Below are 18,940 nucleotides of genomic sequence, written 5' to 3'. Positions count from 1 at the left end.
GGTCATACCCAGGTCACACTCCTCTAAGAACACGGTCCCCTCCTTCCCAGCCTGGAGCCTAGAGCCCAGGCACTCTGCCTCCTTCTGGGTTGGAACCTCTCCTCCCTGAGCCCAGGTGTCCTGGAGCCCAGCTCTAACCACTAGCTCCTACTGCTCTCACTGAGCTGGGGAGAGAATCCAGGCATCTTGGCTCCCAGCCCCCTACTCTAACCACTAGCCCCTACTGCCCTCTCAGAGATGGGGAGAGAACCCAGGAGTCCTGGCTCCCACCCCTGCCAGCTCTATCCACTAGCGCCCACTGCCCTCCTGGAGCCAAGTACAGAACCTGGGAGTCCTGCCCTCCCGGCTCCCGGCTCTTACCCACTAGCTTTGTGTTTTTCTCCATCGCGAGGCAGAGCCACTGTTCCTTGGCAACTCCAGGGCCCTTGGGGCCAGCGTGTCCAAGGCCCAGCGGTGCCGTGGCCGGGTCTGTGGCCAGCCGTGTGGGCGAAGGCCTGGCAGGTGCCCTTGGCAGTGGAGAAGGGAGGGGAACTGGGTTTCTGCTTCAGCACCATGGACAGCAGCTGTCTGGCCGGACAACGGGAATTACCATCTGGGAGTGGGGGGGGGGGGGGAGATTCCCAGCTCCCCCCCAGCTTGAACGAGCCAAGAACTCTCTTGACTGGGGCGTGCCGGGAAAAGCCCCTTCGCCTCTTCCCGCAGAACCCGGCCGGCTGGTGAGGACACCGCGTGTTCGGCTCGTTCCGTGGGACACCGCGCCACGCCGACAGGCTAAGGGTGCTTGTGGGCTCCGAGCGGCCCCTCGGGTGGGTGGTGTGGTTAGCCCTGGGATTTGGGGGGCCCTGGATTCTGTTCCTGCTTTCCTGGAGGGCCTCAGTTTCCCCACGTGGCTCCAGTCTCTCAGCCCCTCTGACATCTGCTCAGCAGGGCTCCCTGGGAGCAGAGTACTGGGGCGGCCATCCAGGATTGGTTCAAATGCCACCCAGCTGATTGGCAGAGCGCCCACAGCCAGCAGCAGGTGTTTCCATGGGTGGTGCACATCTGCACATGCCTTGGTGCACGTGACAAAATTTATTCCACACCACATGCAAAAACCTGAGAGGGCACATTGCTGGTCAGTGTCTCAAACCAAAACATTTTGATGTGAAAGGGCTGGAGGTCCCTCGCGGGCATTGTAGTTAGTGTCCCTCATACACCTCGGCTTCTCCGTATGTCAGGACTACATCTCCCATGATGCATCACTCCCCCCATGGTGAGAGGAGGCAAAGACATCATGGGAGGTGTAGTTCAGCTGGGGGGGTCATTCCATAGATGTGAATGGGGGCCTGAACTACAACTCCCATGAGGCACCATGATATGCAAATCCAGCTAGTTCACAGCTGCGCCCCCAAAGGAAAAGTAACATTCCCAACATAACGGGGAGGATTTGAACTCATGCTTCCCCAATTCCAGGCTACCGCCCGACGGCTCCGTTGTTAACTCCTGGACTTCCAGAGGGACTTGGATGTCCAATTCTTTTCCTCGGGGTCTCTCTGTCTCTCACATACACTGCCCCATGCTAGGGACGCTTCCAGCAACAGCCGCATGCCACTCCTCTTGGGTCCCATTCAGTGGCAGAGCAAATAACCCAGCAATAATGTTCCATCGGGCTCGCCTTCCTGCACACTGGAATTAATGGCGGCACAGCTTCCGAGAGGGGGAGAAAACTGCACTGCGATGCCAGTTAGACGGGCTGACAAGCTCAAAGCAGGAGAGAGAGATTAGCTGCACGCAAACGGCGCCAGCGAGCACACCCGCCTGCACATGGCGTTTTTAGATTTGGAAAATTAGCCAGGGAAGAGCGGAGAATGCCAGCTAGTGGGGAGGCTGTCAGCTCGCTAATTCAACAGTATAAACAGCTCAGGGTGGGTGGATTGATTCCCCCCTTCGCTGTAGAGCCAACGAGCGAAAATCGAAGCGGAGCCGGCCGTGGGGACGTCGGGTCGGTAGCGCTGCACGTCTCCGGTGGCTCCTGCACGAAGGGAGCTGGGGTCCGAGCGGCGCTTGGGCTGAACAGGAGTCGGCAGCGTGACCCTGTTGCAGAGCGCAAATGTGATTCTGGGCTGCGCTCACAGGAGTGCGCTGAGCAAGACACAAGCAGCCGTTCTGCCGCCCTGAGCTGCTTAGGCCTCCGCCGGGGTCTTGGGCCCAGCTCAGGGCCCCCCGGTTCAGGAGAGTCAGGCAAATGACAGACGGCCCAGAGAGTAGCAGAGGGCGAGGAAACAACCTCTGGGGAGAGGGAACCAAATGAGCCTGTTTGGCCTGGAGAAGAGCAGACTGAGGGGACGCGAAAGCCGCTCTCAGGTTCGTGAAGGGTTGTTACAAGGAGGAGGCAGGAAACAAACTTCCTTGTAACTTGAAGAGACCTGTCCGCGTGGCTCTTCTCTTCTGGCTTAACAGCTCTGAGGCTAGGCAAGCGGCAAGCGGCTGGAACTGCAGCCAGGGAGGTTTCGGCTGGGCACGAGGAGAAACATCCTGCCTGTTCGGGGGGTGAAACACTGGGACAAATTGTGGAATCTCCATCGCTGGAGATCTCGAAGAGCAGGCTGGACAGACGCCTGCCAGGGATGGTCTTGAGGCCTCCCGAGGTCCCTTCCAGTCCTGCAACGCTGTGATTTGATTGGGGGTCCAGCGGTGGAGAAGGGGGTGTCCACACTGCACCTGGGTAGACACGCCCCAGCCCGCACGCTTTGGTACCTGGAGCAGGGAAGCTCTTGGCTGAGCCCAGCCCGTGATGCCACGGGGGACAACCCCCCCCCATGTGAGTGACAAGCAGTGGGCCCCACAATTAGCCAGGCAGGAAGCGGGACATGCTGTGGGTTTAGCCCTTCGATGGGTTCCTCTGGCCTCCGGCCAAGGGAGTCTTTGTGGGCGAGGGAGCCAGTCAGCGTGAGGGGCCCCCTTGCCCCCCCGCGGCTGCTCCCTCCACCCTGGCTGGTGGCCAGCGCCCAGCTGAGATGCGGACGACTGCATCTAATAATAAGCAACCTGGACCAAAGACCCTCCCTAAAGTCTGTGGTTATTGCTGCCAGTACAGGGGCGGGGTCGTGTAGCCACGCCCACAAAGGGGGTGGGGCCAAGCGGCTCCTATAAAAGAGTGGGGTCTCCTCGCCCCGCCCCCAAAGGCAAAAGGGGTGGAGCTCCATGACTCCACCTCCAAAGCGGTTTTTGACACATAAGAGAGGGGAGTTGTCTGACTCCTCCCATAGGGGGTGGGGCTAATTAGCCCCCCTCCGAAGGGGTGTGGCCACATGGCTCTCCCCAAAAAGAATGGAGCCACTGTGCCCCTGTATCAAAGTCTCGTTTGCGCCGCTGCCTCGTGCACTGCTGGGATTCCGCTGCTGGGGGGCGCGCTGGGGGCTTCTGCTGAAAGCGGGGACCCCTGGAAGCCCGGACTCCCAGCCGCTCAAGCGGGCCGGCCGTGTGGGGTGGCAGGCTGGCGGCAGGGCGTGGGAAGCAGAGGGAGGTGGCTGCGGGATGCCAGCACCTTAGCTCAGGGTGGGGAATCAGCCGGGTGAATCATTCACCCCGTCAGTCTGTCCGTCTGTCTGTCTGTCTCTCGCCACCCCCTCAGCCTTCAGCTCCGCACCCTCCCCCCACAGCCTTGATTGCCTGCCCCCACCCTGCCCCTCCCACTGTCAGCCCTTGATTTATCTGCGGGGAATGTCAGCCAGGAGGGATGCAGGTTGCCATGGCAACTGCTCCCGGCTGATGGAGACTCCAGTTTCAAGGCACCGGGCGTCTCAGGGGCTGTTGATTCCCTGTAAGTGACTGTCTGGGTCAAGTGGCTTAAAAGCCCGGCTCGCTCGCGCACTCACAGCAGCGCAGGGCGTCTCGTGTGTCGGAGGCGTGGAGGGATGCACAGGCCGTGGAGGAGGCAGGTGGTGGAACTTCTCAGCAGCGGCAGCACTTACATCCACCTGCTCCAAGAGCCCCCAGCTCCTTGAGTGCAAGGAGAATCCCCACGAGCAGTATAGGGCTTATGACGCCCAACAGGACAATTCTGATTCCACCTCATAGACAGCAGAGGCCTAGTGGACACAAACACGCCCAGTTCATAAAGATGCTCGGCACCTCGCGGGATCAGGCCTGTGGGGTCCTTTTGGGAAGGTGGGCACCGGGGTCAAGTCAAGAGACCTGGATTCTTTTCCTGGCTCCAGATGCCTGAGAGTCCCTGAGTAAGTCACGTCCCCTCGGTTTCCCCTCCTGCCTTTTGTCTGCCAGTGAGCTCTTCGCATAAGAGACTGACCCTCAGTTGGGGTCTGGGGGCACCCGGCCTGACGGGCCCTGATCTCGGCCAGGGTCTGGGGGCGCCCGGCCCGACGGGCCCTGATCTCGGCCAGGGTCTGGGGGCGCCTGGCCCGCTGGGCCCTGATCTCGGCCGGAGTCTGGGGGCACCCGGCCTGACGGGCCCTGATCTCGGCCGGGGTCTGGGGGCGCCCGGCCCGATGGGCCCTGATCTCGGCCAGGGTCTGGGGGCGCCCGGCCCGATGGGCCCTGATCTCGGCCAGGGTCTGGGGGCGCCCGGCCCGACGGGCCCTGATCTCGGCCGGAGTCTGGGGGCGCCCGGCCTGACGGGCCCTGATCTCGGCCGGAGTCTGGGGGCGCCTGGCCTGACGGGCCCTGATCTCAGCCGGGGTCTGGGGGCGCCCGGCCTGACGGGCCCTGATCTCGGCCAGTGTCTGGGGGCGCCCGGCCTGACGGGCCCTGATCTTGGCCGGGGTCTGGGGGCGCCCGGCCTGACGGGCCCTAATCTCGGCCAGGGTCTGGGGGCTCCCGGTCCGATGGGGCCCTGATCTCGGCTGGGGTCTGGGCAGCGCCTGGCCCGACGGGCCCTGAGCTCGGCCGGGGTCTGGGGGCGCCCGGTCCAATGGGGCCCTGATCTCGGCTGGGGTCTGGGCAGCGCCTGGCCCGACGGGCCCTGAGCTCGGCCGGGGTCTGGGGGCGCCCGGTCCAATGGGGCCCTGATCTCGGCTGGGGTCTGGGCAGCGCCTGGCCCGACGGGCCCTGAGCTCGGCCGGGGTCTGGGTAATATATGCAGTAGTGAGAACACGGGGCTTGGACCGGCTGAACTGGGGAGAGGAGGCGGCTCAGGAAGCGTCGGGGGAGACAGACGGGGAAGGGACGGGGCGTCTCCGGGGCGCGGGAGCAATTCCCCGCCCCCCGAGCCCAGCACGGGAGCTGTGTCAGCATCACGCGTCTGAGCTGGAACCCGGCGATGCAGACGTGCAAGCTCCTGGCGCCGGCGGAACGAATCGGAGAATTCTCAGGTGTGCACCCAGCGCCCAGGCGCCCCTTCCGCTCCCTGGCCCCAAACCTCCTGCCTGCTGCCCGTCTCCCGCAGGGGTCCGGAGGGAAAGGACACGCCATTGGTGCATTCTGGGGGTTATTGACCCACTCCAGCCAGGCTGGAGATGGAACGCTGGCCAGTGGCGGTTGGCACGCTCAGCTCACGGTCTAGTCCAAAGTTGGGGAAACTGAGGCACCGCACAGGGAACGTCTCAGACCAGGGTCGAACCCAGGCCTCCTGACCCCGAGCCTGTTGGCCTTCCTGCTAGCCCCCCCATCCACTCCGGGAAGGGTGGGCAGCGGGGCGAGGAGGCCGGCTCCCATGACTCAGGGATGTGGAGAGGATGTGGATTTTTGTAATAACAAGCAGTGGGAGGGAAGTGGTGAGCAATTACCGCGCCGCGCAGCCCCGCCGAGCCGCCGAGCGGGTGAGTCAGGGGCTGGGGGAGGGAGGGAAATGGCCACGGGGGACGGGGGAAAGGAGGGATCAGCCTGCTCCTGCGCGGCAGCACCCGTGCACTTTGGGCCCTGGGTAAATCCAGCACTAAGGGCTTGATGGGCTGAGAGAAAGGACGAGTTCAGAGCACACAGACCCACACACAGACACACCGTACACCCTGCACCACCCGCACACACACACAGACACACCGTACACCCTGCACCACCCGCACACCACACAGACACACCGTACACCCTGCACCACCCGCACACACACACAGACACACCGTACACCCTGCACCACCTGCACACACACACAGACACACCGTACACCCTGCACCACCTGCACACACACACAGACACACCGTACACCCTGCACCACCTGCACACACACACAGACACACCGTACACCCTGCACCACCTGCACACACACCACACAGACACACCGTACACCCTGCACCACCCGCACACACACCACACAGACACACCGTACACCCTGCACCACCCGCACACACACACAGACACACCGTACACCCTGCACCACCCGCACACACACCACACAGACACACCGTACACCCTGCACCACCTGCACACACACACAGACACACCGTACACCCTGCACCACCTGCACACACACACAGACACACCGTACACCCTGCACCACCCGCACACACACCACACAGACACACCGTACACCCTGCACCACCTGCACACACACACAGACACACCGTACACCCTGCACCACCTGCACACACACACAGACACACCGTACACCCTGCACCACCTGCACACACACACAGACACACCGTACACCCTGCACCACCCGCACACACACCACACAGACACACCGTACACCCTGCACCACCCGCACACACACCACACAGACACACCGTACACCCTGCACCACCCGCACACACATCACACAGACACACCGTACACCCGTACACCCACCTGCACACACACACAGACACACCGTACACCCTGCACCACCCGCACACACACACAGATACACCGTACACCCTGCACCACCCGCACACACACACAGACACACCGTACACCCTGCACCACCTGCACACACACACAGACACACCGTACACCCTGCACCACCTGCACACACACACAGACACACCGTACACCCTGCACCACCTGCACACACACACAGACACACCGTACACCCTGCACCACCCGCACACACACACAGACACACCGTACACCCTGCACCACCCGCACACACACCACACAGACACACCGTACACCCTGCACCACCTGCACACACACACAGACACACCGTACACCCTGCACCACCCGCACACTGTGACGGCACGTTGGGGGTTCCCCATCTCCTGCACCCCGAAATGGCACAAACAGACTGCACCAGCCAGTGGAATTGAGGGTGGTTTATTGCTCCTCCAGCACAGCGCAGCACAGATGTAATCTGGTCACAGGAACTGGGCTAGGATGCCTCAGGCCCCCTTGAGATGGGGGAGACTGGGCCCCTAAACTCCAGCTCCTCTCCCTAGGCTGTCCCATCCATGCCCTCCGACAGCCAGCAACCAACCCCCTAACTTCCAGCCCTGCCCCCCAGCCAAGGCAGCATTCCACCTTCCTTTGTTCCTCTCCATGGGGGGTGTCTGGCCACTGGTTTGCATAGTGACTCATCCTGTTTTGCTGGGTCGTGGTACCCACAGCAGCCAGTGGGGGTTCCCCCAGAGCCAGCAGCATAGAAACCAGCCAGGTACCCCCACTACGTCACAGTTCTCCCCCCTCCGAGAGCGAACTGAGCAGGGTCACTCCGCTCGTGACCTAGGGAAGTTCGGGTCCTCTGCGTGGGAACCCGCCCTGGGGACATGGGTGCTCCCCTTGACTCGGGCCGGCCGTGGCGAGGCCCCACATGAATTGGCTTCCCTCTGTCCACTCGCCGCCCCGCTCCAGGGTGACTGGCACAGGCCTGTCCTCGGGGGTCACACCCACCCTTCCGCTGGCCTTGATCTCTGGCCGGGGTCTCTCGGGCCAGGGCCATGAGCCCAGCCTCAGTTTGGGTGGGCACGCTTCATAGAACTGCTCCATCATGACCAGCTTGAGCAGCTCCTCTGCGGTCTGGGCTCCAACTCCAGACACCCACTTGCGGCAGTATTGCGCCAGGCGGGAGGCCAGGTCCACATAGGTCTCCCGTGGCCCTTTCTGTACCCCCCGGAACTTCTTCCTGTACATCTCGGGGGTCAGCCCCAACTTGTGCAGCAGGGCCTCCTTGACTCGGTTGTAATCCCCTGGCTGTAGGTCCTCCAGCTGACTGAGCACTCCGGCCGCCTCCTGGCTCAGTGCGGGGATGAGCTCCTGCAGCCAGTCAGCTGGGGGAACCCGTTGCAGTCCACAGGCCCTCTCAAAGGAGCTGAGGAACCCGTCTATGTCACCCATGTCCTTCAATTGGGCCACCACGAGCCTCTCCAAGTGGCTGGCAGCCCTGGGACCTTGGGGCCCATCCGCACTTGGCGCAGCCGGTGCCCCGCCGGTTCTCCGCTCTGCCATGGCCAGCTCATGCTGTCGCTGCCTCTCTCGATCTTGGCGCTCCCTCTCTCGGTCCTGGCGGTCCTTCTCTCGGTCCTCTACTTCCAATTCCCTGATCCGCAGCTGGATCTCCAGCCGCCGCAGCTCCGCTGGGCTGGCCCCTGCCCTAGATGGGCTACGGCTTGCAGGCCTCCCGGGAGACGCTGTCTCATCTCTCCGTTGGGTTCCAGCGCTCCTCCCCCTCTCTGAGCCTGACACACTCTCAGGGGGGGTCTGGCTGCTTCCCCTGGGGACAAGATCCTGGCCCTGTGGCTGGTCATTCTCTTCCAGCTGGGTAATCAGCTGGGCCTTGGTTGCTTTCCGCACAGGCAAGCCCCTCTCTCTGCACAGCCCCACCAGCTCTGCCTTCAAGAGTCGGGCGTAGGCCATCTGCCCGCTGGGCCCCTCGGTGCAGACTCACCGGTCTAGTGCTGCAGCGCCCCACGATTCCCAGGAACCGCTTCGCTCTGTCTCCAGCACGCCTGGCTCCAGGGCTCTTGCTTCTACTGCGCCTTGTCGCTTGCCGCTGGGAGCTTCATCCACGGGGTGCAGTGCATCCCACCCCTGACACCAGTGTGACGGCACGTTGGGGGTTCCCCATCTCCTGCACCCCGAAATGGCACAAACAGACTGCACCAGCCAGTGGAATTGAGGGTGGTTTATTGCTCCTCCAGCACAGCGCAGCACAGATGTAATCTGGTCACAGGAACTGGGCTAGGATGCCTCAGGCCCCCTTGAGATGGGGGAGACTGGGCCCCTAAACTCCAGCTCCTCTCCCTAGGCTGTCCCATCCATGCCCTCCGACAGCCAGCAACCAACCCCCTAACTTCCAGCCCTGCCCCCCAGCCAAGGCAGCATTCCACCTTCCTTTGTTCCTCTCCATGGGGGGTGTCTGGCCACTGGTTTGCATAGTGACTCATCCTGTTTTGCTGGGTCGTGGTACCCACAGCAGCCAGTGGGGGTTCCCCCAGAGCCAGCAGCATAGAAACCAGCCAGGTACCCCCACTACGTCACACACACACACACAGACACACCGTACACCCTGCACCACCTGCACACACACAGACACACCGTACACCTTGCACCACCCGCACACACACACAGACACACCGTACACCCTGCACCACCTGCACACACACAGACACACCGTACACCCTGCACCACCTGCACACACACAGACACACCGTACACCCTGCACCACCTGCACACACACACAGACACACCGTACACCCTGCACCACCCGCACACACACACACAGACACACCGTACACCCTGCACCACCCGCACACCACACAGACACACCGTACACCCTGCACCACCCGCACACCCCACAGACACACCGTACACCCTGCACCACCCGCACACACACACAGACACACCGTACACCCTGCACCACCCGCACACACACACAGACACACCGTACACCCTGCACCACCTGCACACACACACAGACACACCGTACACCCTGCACCACCTGCACACACACACAGACACACCGTACACCTTGCACCACCCGCACACACACACAGACACACCGTACACCCTGCACCACCTGCACACACACAGACACACCGTACACCCTGCACCACCTGCACACACACAGACACACCGTACACCCTGCACCACCTGCACACAAACACAGACACACCGTACACACTGCACCACCTGCACACACACAGACACACCGTACACCCTGCACCACCTGCACACACACACAGACACACCGTACACCCTGCACCACCTGCACACACACACAGACACACCGTACACCCTGCACCACCCGCACACACACCACACAGACACACCGTACACCCTGCACCCACCTGCACACACACACAGACACACCGTACACCCTGCACCACCCGCACACACACACAGACACACCGTACACCCTGCACCACCTGCACACACACACAGACACACCGTACACCCTGCACCACCCGCACACACACCACACAGACACACCGTACACCCTGCACCACCCGCACACACACCACACAGACACACCGTACACCCGTACACCCACACACCACACAGACACACCGTACACCCTGCACCACCGGCACACACACACACAGACACACCGTACACCCTGCACCACCCGCACACACACACAGACACACCGTACACCCTGCACCACCCGCACACACACCACACAGACACACCGTACACCCTGCACCACCCGCACACACACCACACAGACACACCGTACACCCTGCACCACCCGCACACACACATCGACACACCGTACACCCTGCACCACCCGCACACACACACAGACACACCGTACACCCTGCGCCCACCTGCACACACACAGACACACCGTACACCCTGCACCCACCTGCACACACACCACACACACACAGACACACCGTACACCCTGCACCACCTGCACACACACACAGACACACCGTACACCCATCTGCACACACACCACACACCACACACACACAGACACACCGTACACCCTGCACCCACCTGCACACACACCACACACACACAGACACACCGTACACCTTGCACCCATCTGCACACACACCACACACACACACACACACAGACACACCGTACACCCTGCACCACCCGCACACACACCACACACACACTGACACACCGTACACCCTGCACCACCCGCACACACACCACACACACACAGACACACCGTACACCCTGCACCCACCTGCACACCCACCATACACACACAGACACACCATACACCCTGCACCCACCTGCACACACAGCACACAGACACACCGTACACCCTGCACCACCTGCACGCACACACCACACACCACACACCACACACCACACAGACACACCGTACACACTGCACCACCCGCACACACACCACACAGACACACCGTACACCCTGCACCCACCTGCACACACACCACACAGACACACCGTACACCCTGCACCCACCTGCACACACACACCACACACCACACAGACACACCGTATACCCTGCACCCACCTGCACACACACACCACACAGACACACCGTACACCCTGCACCCACCTGCACACACACACCACACAGACACACCGTACACCCTGCACCCACACCACACACCACACACCACACACCGCACAGACACACCGTACACCCTGCACCCTCCTGCACACACACACACAGACACACCGTACACCCTGCACCCTCCTGCACACACACACCACACAGACACACCGTACACCCTGCACCCACCTGCACACACACACACACCACACACCACACAGACACACTGTACACCCTGCACCCACCTGCACACACACACCACACACCACACACCACACAGACACACCGTACACCCTGCACCCACCTGCACACACACACCACACACACACACACAGACACACTGTACACCGTGCACCCACCTGCACACACACACCACACACCACACAGACACACCGTACACCCTGCACCCACCTGCACACACACCACACACACACAGACACACCCTTACACCCTGCACCCGCCTGCACACACACCACACACACACAGACACACCCATACACCCTGCACCCACCTGCACACACACCACACACAGACACAGACACACCCGGACACCCTGCACCCACCCGCACACACACCACACACACACACACAAACACCCATACACCCTGCACCCACCCGCACACACACCACACACTACACACACACACAGACACAGACACACCTGTACACCCTGCACCCAGCCGCACACTGCACACACACACAGACACACCCGTACGCTCTGCACCCACCCACCCACACACTGCACACACACACCACACACACACAGACACACCCGTACCTCCTGCACCCACTCGCACACTGCGCACACACACACACACACACACCCACACACACACACACAGACACACTCGTACATCCTGCACCCACCCGCACACTGCACACACACACCACACACACACACAGACACACCCGTACACCCTGTACACACCTGCACACTGTACGCACACACATCACACACCACACACACAGACACACACACACCATGCACATGCACCGCACACAGCCTGCACACACACACGTACACTGAACACACCCTGCACACATATACATACACCACATACACCCTGCATCCACCCACACACGTACCACACACACATACACACACACCACGCACAAGCACCGCACACACCCTGCACACACACATACATACCACACACACACATGCACCGCACACACCCTGCACACACACACACACCCCCCATACATTCTGTGCACACACACCACACACACAGTGCATGCACACACATACAGACACACCACATACACACACACACCCTGCACCTCCCACACACATATACCACACACACACACATACACACACACACCCTGCACACACACCACACCCCCCCCGCACACACACCACACCACCCCCTGCACACACACACCTCATGGACACTCTCCTAGAATAAAAGTGACTCTGTTCCGATTAAGGACTCTGCTTTGTGCCAGGTGGAGTCCCTGCCCGGTGTCTGACCCGCTAGCCTGCCCCAGGAAGGAACGCCGTCGCGTTGCCTTTGTGTTCCCCTTGCTGCTGGCTGTGGGGGTGCAGGGCTGCAGGGGTAGGGGCCATGCTCCCCTCACAGCCAGGGCTGGCCGCACGGTGACCGGGACACGGGTTGGTCGGGGGTCGCTGAGGTACCTGTGTGGAGGGGAACTAGGAGGGCACCAGCTTTAACCTGGGTCGCAAGAGGGGGCTGAGTCCCTGCCCCATCCGGGGCAGACGCAGGGCGGGTGGGAGCCAGATGCCTCCGGCGCCCTTGCAGTGCCCACGGTGTAAATCAGAGCAGCCCCCATTCTCCATCCACCGCCCTGTGGACCCTGGGGGGCAGAGTCACAGCTCAGACAGCTCCGGCCACGGCCCCGATCTGCCCCCCCGCAGGCTGTGTGCGGAGGTGGGGGCAGGGTGTCGGGGGCTCGTTCCTCTGCAGAGTCACCGTGGGAGGTTGGGGGGGTCACGATCCGGGCCAGCGGCGGAACCAGGTCTGTTTTCTCCCCTCCTTTGTGTGATGCCTGCTCTCCTGGGACACACCAGCCCACCCCGGCTGCCCTGCCCCTGCAGCTGCCCTGCCCTGGGTGTTCCGGGGGGGCTGAAAGGGCTTTGCCTGGGGAGGGTCTCCCCTGCCACCTTTGGCTTCTGGGGAGGAAAAACAAACAACCCGAAAACTCTCCCCTCAGAGCCGCAGACTAAATTACTTCTCCGCAAATTGGCTCCCTCCTCCGCTCCGCCCGCAGACTCCCCTGCCTGGAGAGGCGCCTGCCCGTAATCCAATTGGTGGGCAAAACCAGCTGAGTCCATTGGCTGCACCCCACAGCACGGGCCTGACTCACTGCACCCAGTGGGGCACAGGAGGAGCCTCTGTGTGAACATCTGCCCTGGCCCCCAACCTCAGACCCCAGCCGCCTGCCAAGGTGCCCTCGCTGTTCCCAAGGCTGTTCTCTCTCCTGGTTGCTAGGGAACCATGGGGAGCAGGGGACGCAATGTTCGGGGCTTTGGGAGACCAGTATCAAGCCCACCTCCTGGCTGCCCTGCTCCAGCTGGAGCACAAGGAGAATCGCCCGGGCAGTGTAGGGGCCCTGACATGTGGCTGAGCAGTTCTGATTCCACACAGTAGGTGGCGGCTCTGCCACCACAGTAGCATGGCCAAGAACTCCCGGTGCAGGGCGGGGCTTAGGACAAACCCCTCCCCTTGGCATCTGCTACTGGCTATTGCCGGCAGCTTCCCGCCAGGCGGGCTGGCTTCTCTGGACCAGGCTCCTAGGGGCCGGTGAGCCTGGCGCTGGCGGGTGGGATGTGGCTGCTCGGAGTCTATGATTGGGCCTCAGCTGGAGGGTTGGGTCCAGGTCTTCAGGAAAGATGTGGAGAAACTGGAGAGGGTCCAGAGAAGAGCAACGAGAATGCTGAAAGGAGAGAACATGAGCTGAAGGAACGGGGCTTGTTCAGTTTAGAAAAGAGAAGACGGAGGGGGCATGAGAGCCGTGTTCAAGTATCTAAAAGGGGGTCACAAGCAGGAGGGAGAACTCTTGCTCCCCTCGGCCTCTGAGGACAGGACAAGAAGCAACGGGCTGAAGCTGCAGCCAGGGAGGTTGAGGTTGGACATGAGGAAAAACTTCCTGCCCGTCAGGGAGGTGAAACCCTGGGATGAGTTGCCTGGGGAGGCCGTGGCGTGTCCATCACAGGAGACGTTTAAGAGCAGGTTGGACGCACACCTGTCAGGGATGCTGTAGCCGGTGCTGGGTCCGGCCGGGAGGGCAGGGGGCCCCGGCCCGTTTTAGGGTTCTGTGGCTCTACGATGCCTCTTGCTCCGTGTCTCGGCAGGAAGAGCCTGCAGGTGAAGATTGTGGACGACGAAGAGTACGAGAAGAAGGACAACTTCTTCATCGAGCTGGGGCAGCCGCGCTGGCTGAAACGGGGCATCTCGGGTAAGGCGGGCGCCTGCCTTCCTCGCCCCACTCCCCGGCCCGGCGTGCTCCTGGGCTCCAGCCGCGATGGCTCCGTCTGCATCGGCTCCCGGGGCCTGTGGAGGAAGAGGCAGCGTGGGCCTTTGCAGCCAGGGCTCGGGGTGTCTGCTTTGGTGCAGGGAGGGGAGTGGGGTCTAGTGGTTAGAATGCAGGGCTGGGTGCCAGGACTCGGGTCTATCCCGAGCTCTGGGAGCAAATGTGGGTCTAGTGGGTGGAGCAGGGGGGTGGGGGACTTTGAGCCAGGACTCCTAGGGTCCATCCCCAGCTCCGGGGGGGCGGGGGCCTAGTGGTTAGAGCAGCGGGTGCTGGGAGGCAGAGCTTGTGCATTCCTGGCTGTGGCAGAGGAAGTGGGTCTGGTGGGTTAGTGCCTGGACTTCTGGGTTCTATCCACGGCTTTGGGAGGGGAGCGGTGCCTAGGGGTTAGCGGGCTGGGTGCCAGGACTCCTGGGTTCTGTGTATTCCTGGCCCTGGGCGGGGAATTGGGTCCGGTGTCCAGATCGGGGGTAGCATGAGCCAGGCCTCTGGGTGCGGCTGGCAGTGAGAGCCATCGAGGGGGGCAGTCAGTCGGGGAGCAGCCCGCACTCCCCCCCCAAATCTGGAGGCTTTGCCCCTGTGCTTTGTCCCCTGGTGAATCCAGTGGCTTGGGCCCCGTTTCCCAGTGCAGGGCCGGAGAACCCCCCTGCCAACGGGCGAGTCAGCCATTGCTCGGCCCTGGGCCATGTGGGCAGGAGCCCCGCGGGGAAACCCAGCTCGGGACTGATTGCCCCCCACCCCCACGGCCGGCCGGGCTTCCTGCCCCCTCCCGGCCCTCTCCTCTGCTTCCCCTCGGCGTGGCGCTCAGCCTCTCCCCAGCCTCACTGCCTGCTCTCCCCTCTCTCCGCAGCCCTCCTGCTGACTCAAGGTAAGAGCCGTTCTCTGCCCCCTGCCTCCATTCCGCCTGCCCTGGGTGGGCGTCTGTCCCCAGGGCTGGGGTGCAGGGGCCTCCCGAGCCGGACAGGCCGCCCATGGGAGAAGCGGGGTCATTTCCTGGCCACAGGCCTTCGCGGGAGCGCGGCGGGTGAGGCAGCCTAAGGAGCTGTCATTGACTCTGGATATTTAGGCCCTTTGGAAACAGCAAGGGGGCAACTTGGGCAGTTGTCTGGAATGAAGGCTTCACATGTGTCCTCCATGGCTTAACACGTGTGTTCAGACTCACCGTGTGTCCTCCATGGCTTAACACGTGTGTTCAGACTCACCGTGTGTTCTCCATGGCTTAACACGTGTGTTCAGACTCACCGTGTGTTCTCCATGGCTTAACACGTGTGTTCAGACTCACCGTGTGTTCTCCATGGCTTAACACGTGTGTTCAGACTCACCGTGTCTCCTCCATGGCTTAACACGTGTGTTCAGACTCACCGTGTGTTCTCCATGGCTTAACACGTGTGTTCAGACTCACCGTGTCTCCTCCATGGCTTAACACGTGTGTTCAGACTCACCGTGTGTTCTCCATGGCTTACTACATATGCATGACTTACCATGTGTATTCTCCATGACTTACCATGTGTGTTCTCAATGACTTACTGCATGTCCTCCATGACTTACCATGTTCTCCATGACTTACCATGTGTGTTCTCCATGACTTACCATGTTCTCCATGACTTACCGCATGTTCCCCGTGGTTTGGCACAAGCTGGACCAGCTAGAAGTGAACCCTGAGGGCAGCTACATGCCGGACGGGCCCAGAAGGGGCCCAGGAAAGGGGCCTGGGGAGACTTGCCAAGCTCTCCCAGGACACACTGTGAAGCAATCCCAGGAGGGAGGCGCCCCAGGAATCCTTGCCCCAAACCCAGATAATGGCAGCGCTTGTGTGGCCGCGGCTGCCTGGCGGGGGGCCTGTGCACCCTTGCGTGGACCCTTGCAGGCCCTGGGGAGGTGGGAGCCTGCCTGCACCTCCGCTGAGACCTGGGCGGACGTTCCCGGGTGCCGGAGACAGGGGTGCCCACCCTGCCAAGCCTGCAGAACGTAGGAGATCCCCCGACAGCCGCCACTGACCCTTTTCAGTGGGCTCAGCCCCCCTTCCAGTCCCCAAACTGCCCAGTGGTCAGCCCAGGAGATGCCCAAACGTCGTCAGTCGCAAACTGCAAATGCTGTGACCTACGTGGCCAAAATTCCCTCCCCCCCAAGGGGCCCCGAGCTGCAAAACACCCCGTGGTCAGCTGGAAAGGCTCCGTGCGTCGGCAGGGGCGTTCCCGCGCTGCCCTTCGGACGCCCGCCTTTGCCGCCGCTGGGCGATTCCCACGTGTGCCCAGGTCACCGGGAGGCGCCCACTGGCTGAGCAGGCAGGTGACAGGCGACGGCCCCGGAGATCCAAACCCGGCTCCCGAGGGCACCGGGGCCTGGCTGCCGTAACACACCCGGGGGAAGGGGAGAGGGCTGCCCAGGAGAGCTCGCAGTGTGGAACCCTCCGACTGGACGGGACCTCGAGAAGCGAGCCCGGCCCCCCCGGCCGGACCCAGCACCAGCCGGACCATCCCTGGCAGCGTCTGCACAACCTGCTCTGCAACATCCCCAGGGACGGAGCCTCCACAACCCCCCTCGGCAACTTATCCCAGTGTCTCACCACCCGGACAGGCGGGACCTTTGCCCTCGTGTCCACCCTAAACCCCCCGGCTGCAGTTTCAGCCCCTTGCTGCTTGTCCCGTCCTCAGAGGCCAAGAGGAACAATTTTCCCTCCTCCTTGTGACACCCTGTTAGATACAGGAAAGCTGCTGTCACTCACAGTCTGCTCTTTTCCAGACTGAAACCGGGGTGCCATGGGGGGAGCTGGACTGCAAGTGGGTGGAGTGTGTGTGTGTGGGAAGGAGCATGGGAGTGTGAGGATGGTGGGGACGTGTGTGTGTGTGGATTGTGAGGATGAGTTGTGTGTGTGTTTGTGTGTGTATAATGTGGGGAGGAGTTATTGTGCGTGTGTGTGTAACGTGGGGAGGAGTTATTGTGCGTGTGTGTGTAACGTGGGGAGGAGTTATTGTGCGTGTGCGTGTGTGTGTGTGTGCGTGTGTGTGTGTAACGTGGGGAGGAGTTATTGTGCGTGTGTGTGTGTGTGTGTGTGCGTGTGTGTGTAACGTGGGGAGGAGTTATTGTGCGTGTGTGTGTGTGTGTGCGTGTGTGTGTGTAACGTGGGGAGGAGTTATTGTGCGTGTGTGTGTAACGTGGGGAGGAGTTATTGTGCGTGTGTATGGATTGTGAGGGTGAGTTATTGTGTGGGGGGTGATGGAGATGCGTGGGGCTCTGTGCAGGGCCGGAGCCCATGGCGAGATGCCCACAATCCGGCCTAGTCCGGCTGCTCCGAGGCGGAAGGTTACGGGGGCGGTTGTGCTCCCCGCCGGGTCCCCGCTGCTGACACTTGACAAACACCAGACGCTCGGCACGGCCCCTCCGGGAGCTGAGCAGGGGGCCTGGCGGGCAGCGCGTCCCCGCACGGGCCTGGCGTGAGGCCCGGCCGGAAGATGGCAAAGCGGACGACAGGGGACCTGCAGGGAAGATGCTGCTGTCATGGGAACGGGACGCAGGGCGCAGGGAAGGGGCATGAGGCCGCCTGGAGTCCCAAAGCGCCAGAACATCCTCAGAGCAGCCAGCCCCCCGCCAAGACGCCCCGGCTGCTCTTCTCCAGGGTGGAGACCTGGGGCCGCCATGGGGTCGGGGGACCCTGGTCTCCTGCCCCAGCTTCCTGGGTTAGCAAATAAGCGCAGGGCTGGGCGGTGTCGGGAGGAGCCAAGTCTTTGGAAATGGCACCAAAGAGACAAAGGAAAGGAAGAGCTGCTGGCTGAGAGGGTCGGGGCCAGTTTAGAGGGGCGGGGCCTGCTGAGAGGGGGCGTGGCCTGGCCGAGGGGGGCGGGGAGCAGCGACCTGAAATGTCCTTGACTGTATCCCCCTTCGATGGCTACCGGGAGGGGCCAGTTCCCACCGAGCTGGGCTTAGAGATGGGACCAGATTGTCGGGGTCTCCCGTGGCGAAGGCCACGCATGGCTGGATGTTAATTGCCTTCCTGGGAACTGTCCAGATGGGTTTTCCTGGTTCTGCAGCGCAGGTGCAGGGCGCGCACATGCACACATGTGCACTCACACGCACATACACCCCCCCGTGTGCACACACATGTGCACTCACACGCACATACAC

General features: G+C 62.1%; 1 protein-coding gene across 1 annotated transcript in view; it reads left to right on the top strand.

The window, feature by feature from the left end:
* The window catches only part of SLC8A2 (solute carrier family 8 member A2), a 55,441-nt gene that overhangs the window by 26,900 nt on the left and 9,601 nt on the right, over positions 1-18,940 (top strand). Inside the window, exons 3-4 of the mRNA XM_075917977.2 lie at positions 14,643-14,746; positions 15,669-15,686. Coding sequence (XP_075774092.2) covers positions 14,643-14,746; positions 15,669-15,686 — 122 coding nt within the window. The remainder of the gene's footprint in view (positions 1-14,642; positions 14,747-15,668; positions 15,687-18,940) is intronic.

Source organism: Pelodiscus sinensis, chromosome 18 (assembly GCF_052426305.1).
Source record: "Pelodiscus sinensis isolate ZL-2025 chromosome 18, ASM5242630v1, whole genome shotgun sequence".
NCBI classification, from domain to species: domain Eukaryota; kingdom Metazoa; phylum Chordata; order Testudines; family Trionychidae; genus Pelodiscus; species Pelodiscus sinensis.
The sequence above is the reverse complement of the archived record's forward strand: the minus strand, read 5'-3'. Positions and strand labels throughout refer to the sequence as shown.